Below are 13,975 nucleotides of genomic sequence, written 5' to 3'. Positions count from 1 at the left end.
TAACAACGCTCCTCCTCCCTTCTTCTACTACAGCAACAAACATGTTGTATTGATTCCATTGTTGATTCCCTTACAAGCTTGTAGAACGACAGTTCATATCTGGAATGACTGAACTATTCTAATAAAAGAAGGAAGCAGTTTGACTGGCTTGGCTTTTATTTTCATAGTTTCTTCTTCTAGTTCTTGAAACACAACATCAGTCCTGTAGATTCACAAAAAGAATAAAGCCAAGTTTCCATTTTCTCCAAATATCTGCTGCATATAACTCTTCAAAGAACTCTTTCTTTAACCTCTTCTTGGTGTGCAAAGACACGTTAGCCGACAGACTAACTGACTCTGGGTCCTGGTTCTTGTTCCAGAGGGTGACGCCGTCTTCGTGGTGAAGCTGCAGGACTACACGGCCACCGAGAAGGACGAGGTGAGTCTGGACTGCGAGCTCAGCAAAGACGTGCCTGTCCTTTGGTATCACAGCGAGAAGGAGATCGTCGCCTCCAAAATGGTGGTCATGAAGTCGGAGGGAACTCGCAGGTCTCTGGTCCTGAAGAAAGTGGAAGAGAGCGACAAAGGGAAATACGTATGTGACTGTGGAACAGACAAGACGTCGGCCAACATCAACATCGAAGGTAGACGGGGTGAAACTATTTTTCAAATTCTGTCTGAACGTGGAGGTGAATGTCTAAAGTCTTCTTCTTCGTTGCTTTTCTCTCCACCAGCTCGGGACATCAAGGTCGTCCGGCCGATTTATGGCGTGGAGCTGTTTGACGGAGAGACAGCTCGCTTTGAGGTGGAGATCTCTGAGGAAGACGTCCACGGCCAGTGGAAGCTGAACGGAGAAGTCCTCAGTCCTTCTTCTGTGAGCAGCTCTAACGGTTACACGGTCATTATGTCGACGCGTGAGATTGTCCGAAGTTATTAACAGCTGTTTGTTTGTTTTTTTGACAGGATGTTGACATCATCGAGGAGGGCGGCAAACACACGCTGATCCTGTACAACTGTAAGGTCTCCATGACCGGCGAGGTGGTGTACACCGCCGCCAACGCCAAGTGTTCCGCTAACCTGAAGGTCAAAGGTGAACCAACGTTTCTTCATCTTCTCTCAGTCTCACTTCAAAGACTTTTAAGCAGCTCATTATTTAGGAGGACGTGGAAATTGTTCTATCTATTAAAAACATCACCCTTTTCATGATGAAATTAACCAGTTCACAGTTTGCAGCTCAAATAAAATGAAACCTCAGCGGCCATCTTTACTTTCTCTCAGTCTGTGTTCGGACCCCAACAAGCTTCACAAGTTCAGACTGATTCTAAACAGCTCTGATTTATACTTCAAACATATTTTATTCACAAGACTTTATTCATATGCTTCAGATTTTGTGTTTTGTTAGAAGATGTTTTTGTCTTTTCCGTGCACAGTAATTACAGACAGTATCTAGGGGACAGTGCCCTTTCCCCCTGTATTTGAGTATTTATTTGACTGATTATGACTTGACCGGAGTATTGAATCAAAGTAAAAACGTCCCCTGGTTGTTTTTTCCCTTCAGAACTTCCTCTGACCTTCCTGACGTCGCTGAGTGATGTTCAGGTGTACGAGAAGGACGAGGCGAGGTTCGAGCTGGAGCTGTCGAGAGCTCCGAAGACTTTCCGCTGGCTGAAAGGTTCCCAGGAGCTGCAGAGCGACGACAAGTACGAGATGATCCAGGAAGGAAACATGTTCGTTCTGTTGATCCGATTGGCCGCCTACGACGACGAAGCAAAGTACATGTTTGAAGCTGAGGACAAGAGGATGACAGGCAAACTCGTCATACAAGGTAACTCTGGTTTTCATTAACAGCTCTTAAGGAACATTTTAAATTCTCTCAACATGAGTTTTTGTCTCGTTCATTTATGATGATATTAAAAACTGTCCCTGTCTTTGTTTTATTTTCCCAAATGATTGGGTTTGTATCTGAATTTTTGTGTTTTTACCCAAATGTACAAGTTTGAATATGTTTTTAGGCTTTTAGCAGGAATTTGGGGGTTTTAACTAAATGTGTGGGTTGTACTCTAATACATTCCATTCACTGAGAAACACAGGCCTGTTGTTGGTCCAACTGCAGCCTCATGAATAGAAACTATAAAAATAATTATTAACAAAAGAACACTGTTTTTTATGAATCCTTAATTTCAGGTATTCGCCTGGAGTTTGCCAAACCGATTAAGGACGTGACCGTGAAGGAGCGCGAAACGGCTGAGTTCAGCGTGGAACTCTCCCACGACAAGATCCCGGTGGTCTGGTACAAAAATGACGTCCGCCTGCACCCCAGCAAGGTGGTCCACATGTCCGATCACGGAAAGGTCCACATGTTGGCCTTCAAGGAGGTCACCATCGACGACACGTCCATGATCAAAGTGGAGGCAATGGACAAGACCCTGACCGCCATGCTCACCGTGATCGGTCAGTGGCGCTTTTCAGAAGCTAAAAAACCTGTTCAGCTTGTGTCCACAATGTTCAGTTATTTTATAAAACTGATTTGGCATGTAAGAAAGCTTGAGGTATTAGGTTACACACTTTAGTCCAGATGAGTCCCTGCTGTTGAAGGAACCTTAAGTGTTTAAGTTTTGATGCTAAAGATCGGATATTTGATAAGAACAGAACAGAAAAACTTGAGAGAATTTGTCAACAACCAGATTTATTTACAGATAGTTTCCTCCTGGTTTTTAACATGAAAACGTTCTTGTTTTTTCTGCAGAGGGAGATCTGTATTTCACCACCAAGCTGCAGAACTACACTGCCGTGGAGAAGGACGAGGTGAAGCTGGTCTGTGAACTGAGCAAATCCATCGCCGACGTCAAATGGCTGAAGGACGGGAAGGAGATCACTCCCTCCAAGAACATCGCCATCAGCACCGACGGCAAGAAGCGCATCCTGACGGTCAGGAAGGCAGAGAAGGCCAACATCGGAGAGTACTCCTGCGACTGTGGTTCAGATAAAACTACAGCCAACCTTAACATTGAAGGTACATTGTGAAGCTTTTCACAGCCTCAAATGTCTAAATATCATTCTTTGTAAATCCAAGGATCAAAATAACAGCAAGATTCTTGGCTGTCAAACTTTGAGATATCACTCAAGAGTTCCTGATACTTGATCATGAATATGAAGTAATGTGACATCCAATGTTTCACAGCCTCTGATTTACTTCCATCGTCTGCCTTAAAGATCGGGGCATCGTCAGCGTATCGCTTTTAGAATCAACTGAGATTAAGCACTAAATGTGAAGTTCTGTCCACAGTTTTCTTCTTTAACTAGCAAATAATATCACACAGTCACCGACAACACCGGTAAGCAAATACAGGGTAGTCGGGGAACAGCTCGCCTTTACGTGGACACTGCTCTAATGTTCTGTGTAACGTCTAAACTATACTTCTTCCGAAGTACTTACTCAGCACACTCCAGACTAAAGCCAGGAACTGCGTTCGGCGACGGATTCCTTAACGGGTCGTCTGTGAACTGTAGAGCAGAATTCCAAGCTAGCCTAGATGAGCTGAGGGAGCTATAGTTTCTTCATGGGAAGAAAGCGAGAATGATAATAGGGGCGGGTCACTGACAGACGTGGTGTCATTGGAGCTTCCATAGTTGGTCACGCCGAGGCGATTCCCAGAGTGAAACACCGAATGAAGTTTGAAAAAGAACCACCGTTAACTTAGATAAGTAAGAGATGCTCCCTTCTTCACATGTTGCATGTTCAGACAAACACAAAGCACATTGTTTTGCATTGGTACAAACTCAAAAGAAAGACGCAAATAGAAACAAATCTGCGTTGTGTGACTTGAGATGTTTCAACGGTCTGAAACCATGGAAATAAACAATAAGGTCAATGTCGTTTTTTATGCCTAGATGAGGTTATTGTGAGTGTTGATGGAGCAGCTACGATGTTAGCATCGGCTAGCATTGATCGAATCAAACACTATTCAGAAAAAAAGCATTTTAAAAGTTGTTTGCTTGTCGTTAACCAGATTAATTCAGCTAGCATGTGACGTTCAAGACACAATAAATAAATACAGACTCTGGATAACATTACGAACCCAACACGACAGAGATTTGGTGTTTATCTGAGACTTCAACAACAGGATCAAAGCAGCAGAGATTATTTGGGACGTGACTGATGAGTCGTTGGTTTCTACATGGAGGTGAAGGGTTCTGTCTCTTACTGAGTTTCTTGTCTTCTGGTCTTATTCTTCCTGCAGAGCGCGACATCAAGGTGATCCGTCCGTTGTACAGCGTCGAGGTCACAGAGAAAGAAACAGCCAAGTTTGAGACGGAGATTTCAGAAGAGGACGTCCACGGGAACTGGAAGCTGAAGGGAGAAGCTCTGCTTCAGTGTCCTGTGAGTCTGGGTTCATGTACATAAGACATACCGTATGATTCTGACTAGCACCACGTGGATCAGATACTTCTGTTGACGAGTATTTTAATGCAGAAATATTGTCTTTCAGGATGTTGAGATTAAGGAGGAAGGAACCAAACACATGCTGATTCTCTATAACGTCCGCATAGACATGGCCGGAGGAGTCGACTTCTCAGCAGCCAACGCTAAATCCACCGCTCAGCTGCGAGTGAAAGGTGAGAGACCTTCGTCTGTTCAATCAGGCTTCAGACGTCGGAGCTGATCGCCTCATCTTCAGAGCTCTGAATGCTGGGAAATACAGGAACACCTCGGATGTCTTTTAAGACAGCGGATCCTCATTCAGAAAAAAACTTAAAAGACAGTTTTCATTTCATTTCTAACAAGTTTCGAGCTCGGACAAATCTTTGAGCTCAGATTATTAGATACAAAATGATATTTAATACACACGTATAAATTTAGTTTCTTCTGGAGTCAATACAAATGTATTTCAGTTTGTTCAAAAGATTTTTATTATTCAAATGTTGGAAGAGTTAAAAAAGCACAAAGTGTGGCAGATGAATAAAAAACTTAAATCCATTTTTAATAAGAGTCAAAAAGGCCCTTAATGAATTCAAGGTTTCATCTTTTAACCTTTTTCAGTTTCCAGCAGCTTGAAGTGTTGAGTGTCTCTCAGTCTTCAGCCAATCAATTTATTTTGGACGCTGTGGACTTCATCTGAAGTGAGAAGCTGCTCTCTGATTAGAGGAGCTCGACCCTCAGATCAGACCCGATGCATGCTGGTCCGTTCACCTCTTCTTCTTCTTCTCCAGCTCGCTCCATCGGGCTGCTGCGTCCTCTGAAGGACGTCACGGTGACGGCCGGAGAGACGGCGACCTTCGAGTGCGAGCTGTCGTACGAAGGCATCGTGGTGGACTGGTTCCTGGGGGGGGCAGAGGATGGAGGCCAGTGACCGGGTGAGTCCAGCTTCTACAGAGGAACCAGTTCAGACTAGTCTATATCTAAATACTTCACACGCAAAAAACTATTCAGAACGAAACACACACAAGTATCTTTATATAAAAGTTTACTGAAAATCCAGTTTACACACTGTAAAAAATGTAAAAAGAACATCTATATACTGTATATATGTGTGTATAAGAATGAATATACGTATAAATATGTCTACAACTAATTTACTGTATATTAGTTTGTTTTCTTCTCATCTTATTGATTCTTGTGCAGATTCATATGTCGGTTGTGATATTTATAAGTTATTTAATGAAACAAAAAGAGAAACTTTGATGAACTGTAATGGTTTAATGTATTTTTTACAGTGTTGTAGCTGCAGTTAAAAATAAGTTGTTATCTTGAACACAAACAGAAGTCCAGCTCCTTATATGGAGAAGGACCCACAGTTAGCATGTTAGCATCAGCCTGCAGCTAAACCACCTGACAAGTGATGAGAGACAAAAGAGTCTTTATGTTTTTAACAGTTTAAAGTTGATTCTTTATATTTAAATTAGTGCTGGGCAAGTTAACGTGTTAATTTCACATTAACGCATTCATTAATTAACGCCGACAATTATTTTATCGCGCGTTAACGCATTTTTTAAATTTATAATTATTATAATTTTTATTTTATTTTATTTTTTTTAATTTTTTTTATTTTTATTGAAAGACAAGAGACAATACATAGACATAACAACAAGAGACTACTGGACATCGCTGCGGTAAAGTCAGCAGACACTTACATGTTAGTGCACCTATATGCTGACATTCAAGGTAAACGCATTTAAACGGCACAGATCGGGAGCGAGCGAAGGACTTTGAAAGTTAGCGGAAAGATTAACGTGAGACAACATCCGGTTTCTTCAGACGAACATCCGGTTTTCAGAATAAGATGCCAACAAAGTATAATTATATTCACATTAAGTATAAAACATGCTACCTGCATCTCGTGAACAAATGTTATTGCCCTTTTGTTCATATAGCAGTACTTTTAAAATAAAAGTGCGCAATACACTACTTTTGAATTCATTATTGAACTTTGCCATAGCAATGAGATTAATCGCAAAAAAAATCCATGAGATTAATCGCGATTAAATATTTTAATCGTTGCCCAGCACTAATTTAAATCCTTTAAATGAAAACATTAAATGTTTCAACATTAAAACAAGAATTCATGAGCAATGAGAATGAAAAGTGTAAATACTTATAAATACCTGTAATTACTAGTGATTAATTTGAATAAGTAGTCAATAATTATATTGATTATGAGCAGTTTGATTATTGATTCATTATTTAAGATATTTATCAAAGAAAAAAGTTTTTTCTTTCAGTGTAAATTGAAGACGTCAGTGGACATATCAATCAGTAATGTAAATACGAGGTGATCAATAAGCCGATCAGTCTGAATATTAAAATCAATATTCATGTTTGCAGGTGAAGACTCGTGTGGCAGGAAAAGTTCACACTCTGACGGTCAGAGAGGTCACGCTGTCGGAGGCCGGAGAAGTCAAACTGACCTCCACCGACTTCCAGACTCAGGCTCAGCTCATCGTCAGAGGTGAGGCACTCGAACGCAGCGCGGGCGGGGCCAACGCAGCGCGGGCGGGGCCAACGCAGCGCGGGCGGGGCCAACGCAGCGCGGGCGGGGCCAACGCAGCGCGGTGAGTCTCTTGGTTTATTTTTAATGTGTTTTTGTGTTGCGTTCAGAGCCGGCGGTGGAGTTCTCGAAGCCTCTGGAGGACCAGATGGTGGAGGAGGAAGCGACCGCCACGCTGGAGTGTGAAGTTTCCAGAGAGAACGCAGAGGTCCGCTGGTTCAGAGACGGACAGGAAATCAGAAAGACCAAGAAGTACGAGATGATCGTTGACGGACGCAAGAGAGCGCTAGTGATCCACGACTGCTCGCCGGACGACGCCAAGATGTACACGTGTGACGCCAAAGACTTCAAAACCTCCTGCTTCCTGGAGGTTACACGTAAGAACCAGAACCTCCAGAACCAGAACCTCCACAGAACATTCAGTTCTGGTTCAGATCTCAAAAGTCACAGTTTATCTTAAAGGAGACGAATCAGAAACCAAGTCAGAGAATCAAGTTTATTTTAATGATCAAAAATAGATGAAAAAAAGTTGAGAATTAAATGAAAACTTTGTTATAAAGTCATTGTTTTAATGTGATCTTAATTTTAACATTCTATATTTATGATAAATGAGCCTCCACACATTCAAACTGTCTTCAGGTCATTTATCGTCATAAAATAAAATCTCACATAATTATTCACTCAAAAGGTTGAAATTATTATTTAAAGTTATAATTATTACTATTATATTATTTTCAAGTCTTAACTGCGTGACAGTATGACATCATGTTTTTAAGTGATGAAGTCATCGTTTATAGAAACTATTTTATTTCTATGATTCTAAACCTTTCATATGTTTTGGTCATGTTTGGGCCTCCGTACTTCTAAGAGGGTCTTTGACAAGAACAATAAAGAGATGTATTTAAAGTAAAGTGGAGAACAATGATGAATCTTGTTGATGTGTCCTCAGCCCCTCATGTGGAGTTCATGAAGCCTCTTCAGGATGTCGAGGTCAAAGAGAAAGAATCCGCTAAGTTTGAATGTGAAGTGTCCCGCGAGTCGGCCAAGGTGAGAACCAGCCGACCAATCGGCATCCGGCTTCCTCTGCTGCTGCCGCTTGACTTTTAACAAGGCGCAGACGATGAAACGTGATATTTCTGTGGTTCAGGTTCGCTGGTTCAAAGACGGCAACGAGATCAGGAAAGGAAAGAAGTACGAGATCCTGGCTAAGGGGATCCAGAGGATCCTCATCGTCCACAAGACCGCGTTCGACGACGAGGCCGAGTATGAGTGTGACGCCAGGACCTCCAAGACCTCCGGCTTGCTCACGGTCATCGGTGAGGAACCTCCCACTTTCTATAAACATAATCATATACAGAGATTCAGAGAGAGAGACCAGAGACACCAGACTCCAGAGATAGAATCACATGCTGCTCTGCTGCTGCTCTGATCGTGTTCTTGTGAGACTCTTTCATTCATCAAAGTGTTTAACTGATGGAAGCAGCAGCTCTGAGCAGCTCGTTAAATCACTGCTGTTCTTAAAGCAGTCTGGTGTGTTTGAGGAGTGCGTAACAGAACCTCATACTGCCAAACTTTAAAAAACTACTTTCATATTTTCCTGTAATTTCTTAGAAATAATCTGATGTGTAACTAAATTAATAGAAAGAGATCGATCACTGGTACTAATTAATATTCAAATAGTTTATAACCGTCTCAGAACTTGGTCACCATTTTATTAATATTGATTAAGTTAAATATAACTTTATTCTTGATTTGAGCTTTCTCATAAAATATACAGAAACAAGAATTAAATGTGCAGAAACTAAATATGAATGGGGAGAGAAGTGTTTAACATGAAGCTTAATTTATTTAAGGTTATAAACATATGAGTTAAAGGTTAAAGCCTGAGAGTTGGGGCTCAGGGCAGATTTAACCCTTTTCCATCTGGTCACAGAGGAGGCGGCCTGGTTCACCAAGAACCTGTCCAACGTGGAGGGAACCGAGACCGACAGCGTCAAGATGATCTGCGAGGTGTCGAAGGCCGGCGCAGAGGTCACGTGGTTCCGAGGAGACGAGGAGCTGCCGGAGGGAGGACGCTACGAGCAGATCCTCGACGGACGCAAGAGGATCCTGATCATCCAGGACCTGAGGATGGAGGACGCAGGAGAGTACACCTGCAGGCTGAGTCCCAGTGCCAAGACGACCGCCACGCTCAAACTCAACGGTGAGGAGATGTCTCAATGCTGCTTAGCTTAGCATAAAGCTAGCTAATACAGCTAGCCTGGTTCAGTCCAAAGGTAACAACATCCACCTGTCACCTCCTCTGAAGCTCACTGGTTAACGCCTCGTAGCTTATTTCATTTGAGCAAAAACTGAAGTTTAAAAACGACAAGTTGTGGTGATCGTCTCAACATCTCAAAGAGAATGAGATGATGTTTCAGTTCGGATCAGCTGTTTGGTTTGAGCTTTTAGTTTATGACAAAACAAAAGTACAATATTCACTTTGACTCCTTCCTCCTCCCTCCTCTTCCTCTCTCTCTCCAGAGCTGGCGGCCGAGTTTATCGCTCGTCCTCAGAACCAGGAGGCGGTGGAGGGCGAGAAGGCGGAGTTTGCCTGCTCCGTCTCCAAGGAGACCTACGAGGTGAAGTGGTTCAGAGGGGACAAGGAGGTGGAAGCCGGAGACAAGTACGTCATCGTGAGTGAGGGAAAGAGGAGAGCCCTTATTGTGAAAAGCTGCGAGCTGAAGGACGAGGGAGGTTACGTCGCCCACATCGACGGCGTTAAAGCCTCCGCCGATCTGTATGTGATTGGTAAGAACCCGTTCTCTTGTCTTTCTGGCTTCTGATTATTTCAGAGCGACGGTTCGGTTTCTTAAAATCTGGTTTGTTTCTTCATTCCAGAGAAACTGAGGATCGTCACGCCGATCAAAGACACGGAGGTGAAGGAAGGAAGTGAGATCGTCTTCAACTGCGAGACGAACACCGAGGGAGCGAAGGCCAAGTGGCTGAAGAATGAGGAGACGATATTCGAGAGCAGCAAGTACATGATGGCTCAGAGGGACAACGTCTTCTCCCTGAGGATCAGAGACGCCCAGAAGGGAGACGAGGCCTGTTACACCATCAGCCTGACCAATCAGAGAGCAGAGCAGGCCAAGTGCACCGCCAGCGTCAGAGTGGCCAGTAAGGATCAGAATGCATTGCAGCTCAGTCAGAGACGAACAAACCTTCAGTGGGTTTCTATTGGTGCAGTGTTGACGTGCTGCGTTCAGGGTCTCTGGTGTCATAGTTTGGGTTCATGATGTTTAGTGTAGTTTATTTATTTTGCCACAATTTAAACAATAAAATAAAAATAAACAAACATAACAGAGATAAATAATATCACAGAGCTGGGCTCATTATTTTGAATATTAAAATGTTACAATTTTGCAGAGAACATCAAATGAATATGCATCAGATATGACTACGTAAAATATTATGACAAGATGTTTTTAGAAGATATGAAATATGGAAACAATATCAACACATTACAAACAACAAAAACAGAAACTGTAATTGTGTCGAGTGTGTGGTGTTGGTTTATAGACCTGCATTAAGTCCTCAGCAATAGTGATGCTACATGTCCCTATCAATGAAACAGCTAAAACAAGGAATACATGAACAACAATACATAAAACAGCAATTAGATTTGATAGTGGATCTATTCATGTTTTCTCACCCTCCACAGAGGAGAAGCTGAGGTTCCTGGATCCCATCGAGGACGTGGAGACTCAGGAGAAAAAGACCATCAGCTTCAGCTGTAAGGTGAACCGACCCGAGGTGACGGTGAAGTGGATGAAGGCCGGGCAGGAGGTGACACTCAGCAAGCGCGTAGTCTACCGAGTCGACGGCCTCAAGCACACGCTGACCGTCAAGGACTGCGCGATGGAGGACGAGGGCGAGTACACCGCCGTCGTCGGGGACGACAAGTGCGCCGCCGAGCTGATCATCAGCGAGGCGCCGACGGACTTCTCGGCGCAGCTTAAGGACCAGACCATCACCGAGTTCGAGGACGCCGAGTTCGCCTGCAAACTGAGCAAAGAGAAGGCCGTGGCAAAGTGGTACAGGAACGGACGGGAGATCAGAGAAGGACCGAGGTAAACAAAAAATACCATTTTGTGTTTACGTTGGAGAGACTTTGGAGACTTCAGTGTTTCTAAAACACTGCAGATACAAATGACGCCTTGTTTAGAACTATATGTACGTTAATACAGTCTCACAGGAGTCTGTCAGACCTGAACCCGGATTAGAAAACAGGACGACCTGAAGAAACAACGGAAAGAAGCACGTCATGGTGATTTTTACCTCAAACTGCACCTCTGAATTAAAAGAGATGCAGTAGGGGTCTGATTTGTAAGCAGATTACCTGCTTAGTGACATTTGACCCTTGTGTTTTCTGCAGATATCACATGGAAAAAGAAGGCAAGACGTGCAGACTGATCGTCAAAGTGTGCAGACCGGATGATGAATGTGAATACGCCTGTGGCGTGGATGAGAGGAGGACCAGAGCCCGGCTCTTTGTTGAAGGTAAACTCTTAAAAGCTCCTAGTCTTTTGCACTGAGGTGAATCTTTCTCTTTTGAATCCTCAAATTTTTTTCTCTATCCTGCAGAGACCCCGGTGGAGATCGTCAGACCTCCTCAGGACGCGTTCGAACCTCCGGGCTCCGACATCGTGTTCGAGGTGGAGCTCAACAAGGACCGGGTGGAGGTGAAGTGGATGAGGAACAACATGATCATCGTCCAGGGAGACAAATATCAGATGATCAGAGAGGGTAAAATCCACAGACTGCAGGTCTGTGAGATCCGACCACGGGATCAGGGAGAGTACAGGATCGTGGCCAAAGACAAGGATGCCAGAGCCAAGCTGGAGCTGGCAGGTGAGTCAACACCGAGATACAAGAATAATTTGTCAGATGCAGCAACCTTTACAGGCTGGTAGGTTTGAGGTTCCTCCGCGGTAAGAAACTGTAAAGACTTCTTCTTTCTCCTCTGCAGCTGTTCCAAAGATCAAAACCACCGACCAGAATCTGGTAACGGACGCCGGTAAGCCGTTCGTCATGAGTGTGCCTTATGACGCCTACCCTCGTGCTGACGCCGAGTGGTTCCACGAGGGTGCCAGTCTGCCCGTCCAGAACATCGACACCTCCACGGACAAAACCGAGTTCCGCCTGAAGAGCCCCAGCAAGGAGGACCGGGGCCGGTACAAGGTGGTGATCAAGAACAAGCACGGCGAGGGAGAGGCGTTCATCAACCTGGACGTGATCGGTGAGTCTTGGGGATCAAACCAGTGACTGATTGGATGTCTACTAGATTATGTACCCAAGGTATATCTGTGGAGGTCAGAACAGTTTTTAAATGTCGTGTTGGTTTTTTCAGATGTCCCCGGACCCGTCAAGAACCTGAGGGTGGTCGACACCGCCGATGGGGAGGTCAGTTTGGCCTGGGAGGAGCCAGAGAGCGACGGCGGAAGCAAGATCGTCTCCTACGTGGTGGAGAGACGCGACGTGAAGCGTAAGACCTGGACGCTGGTTACAGACCGTGCTGATACTCCAGAGTACTGCGTCGGCGGCCTCCAGAAGGACTCCATGTACCTGTTCAGAGTCTGCGCTCGAAACCGAGTCGGCAGCGGACCCATCGTCGCCACAGAGGACGCCGTCCAGGCCAAGAACAAGTTTGGTAAGAAATGGCCAAAATGTCCTACTTGCACTCGTACAACCATCTCCTCGCTTCAATCTAATCCTTCATGCGTTTGTTTTCTACCACCAGATGTTCCAGACGCTCCGGAGAACGTCGCAGTTGGAGGAGTGAACCGGTTCAATGCCACCGTCACCTGGGAGCCTCCCAGGTACGACGGTGGCTCCGAGATAACCACCTACGTGATTGAGCTCCGCGACAGGACCGCCGTGAAGTGGGAGGCAGCCATGGTCTGTGGCGCTAACGACCTCTCGGCCACGCTGAGCGACGTGGTGGAGACCAAGGAGTACATCTTCAGAGTCCGGGCCGAGAACAAGGCCGGCATCGGCAAGCCCAGTGCTGCCACCAAACCCGTCAAGATCATGGATCCAATCGGTGAGTGAAAACCAGCAGCTTGAGTGCTTGTTTGTTGTCACGATCAAATCTGATTGTTTTTTACCTTTTTGTGACTGCAGAGAGGCCAAGCCCACCTCTGAATCTCAACTTCAGCGACCAAATCACAACGGCGGTCACACTGACTTGGGAGACACCCACCAACAATGGTGGCAGCATGATCACCGGATACGTCATTCAGAAATGTGACGATGGCACCGACAAGTGGCTCCGCTGCAACGCCAGACTGTGTCCGGACCTCTCCTACCGGGTACAGAGCTCTATTTTACATTTAATCTTTGATTCTTGGTCTTTGGACTTGATGAGTAGGTTTATCAGAGCTGACTGTTGCTTGTACTGGTTTTGTTGTTCTCCTCAGGTGTCAGGTCTGAAACCAGGTCAGAAGTACCTCTACAGAGTCTGTGCCGAGAACGCTGCCGGCTTATCTGATCCAGCCGAGCAACTCGGACCGCTTCTCGCCGACGACCCTCACGGTACAAGCCAAACAGTAGAACGGACACCAGACTGTTGTTGTTAGTTAACTAAATGACGCTAAAGCTAAAAACATTTTTCTCTCTTGGCAGTCTGCCCAACCTTTGACCTGAGTGGCTTCAGGAATGGCCTGGAGGTGATCGTCCCTCAGCCTCTCACCATCAGAGTCCCCATCACCGGATACCCGACACCCAACGCCAAGTGGACCTTCGGAGAGAAGGAGCTGACCGCCGCTGATGAACGTGTCTGCATGGTGACGAAGCCCACGTACACGGAGCTGATTGTGATGCCGAGCGTCCGCCCAGACAAAGGCACCTACACCCTGCAGCTGGAGAACGACGTCTCGTCGGTCACTGGAGACATCGAGGTCAACGTCATCGGTAACGATAATTTCTCTTTCATTTAAAGTAGAAATTTCATAATGGTAAAAAGACTT

The 13,975-nt window shown here is 44.9% G+C and overlaps 1 protein-coding gene across 1 annotated transcript in view; it reads left to right on the top strand.

Annotated features, from left to right (window-relative positions):
* Positions 1 to 13,975, top strand: part of LOC116399814 (titin-like) — a 118,281-nt gene that overhangs the window by 17,223 nt on the left and 87,083 nt on the right. Inside the window, 26 exon segments of the mRNA XM_031877234.1 lie at positions 360 to 623; positions 714 to 853; positions 943 to 1,069; positions 1,538 to 1,804; positions 2,164 to 2,430; positions 2,726 to 2,992; positions 4,221 to 4,360; positions 4,470 to 4,596; positions 5,191 to 5,303; positions 5,305 to 5,334; positions 6,803 to 6,926; positions 7,076 to 7,342; positions 7,915 to 8,012; positions 8,113 to 8,281; positions 8,899 to 9,168; positions 9,489 to 9,755; positions 9,846 to 10,124; positions 10,669 to 11,077; positions 11,383 to 11,507; positions 11,592 to 11,858; positions 11,977 to 12,246; positions 12,358 to 12,657; positions 12,748 to 13,050; positions 13,131 to 13,318; positions 13,427 to 13,541; positions 13,632 to 13,919. Of these exon segments, the coding sequence (XP_031733094.1) occupies positions 360 to 623; positions 714 to 853; positions 943 to 1,069; positions 1,538 to 1,804; positions 2,164 to 2,430; positions 2,726 to 2,992; positions 4,221 to 4,360; positions 4,470 to 4,596; positions 5,191 to 5,303; positions 5,305 to 5,334; positions 6,803 to 6,926; positions 7,076 to 7,342; positions 7,915 to 8,012; positions 8,113 to 8,281; positions 8,899 to 9,168; positions 9,489 to 9,755; positions 9,846 to 10,124; positions 10,669 to 11,077; positions 11,383 to 11,507; positions 11,592 to 11,858; positions 11,977 to 12,246; positions 12,358 to 12,657; positions 12,748 to 13,050; positions 13,131 to 13,318; positions 13,427 to 13,541; positions 13,632 to 13,919 (5,481 nt within the window).

Source organism: Anarrhichthys ocellatus, unplaced genomic scaffold (genome assembly GCF_004355925.1).
Source record: "Anarrhichthys ocellatus isolate YVR2014 unplaced genomic scaffold, GSC_Weel_1.0 scaffold130, whole genome shotgun sequence".
NCBI lineage: Eukaryota > Metazoa > Chordata > Actinopteri > Perciformes > Anarhichadidae > Anarrhichthys > Anarrhichthys ocellatus.
The sequence above is the reverse complement of the archived record's forward strand: the minus strand, read 5'-3'. Positions and strand labels throughout refer to the sequence as shown.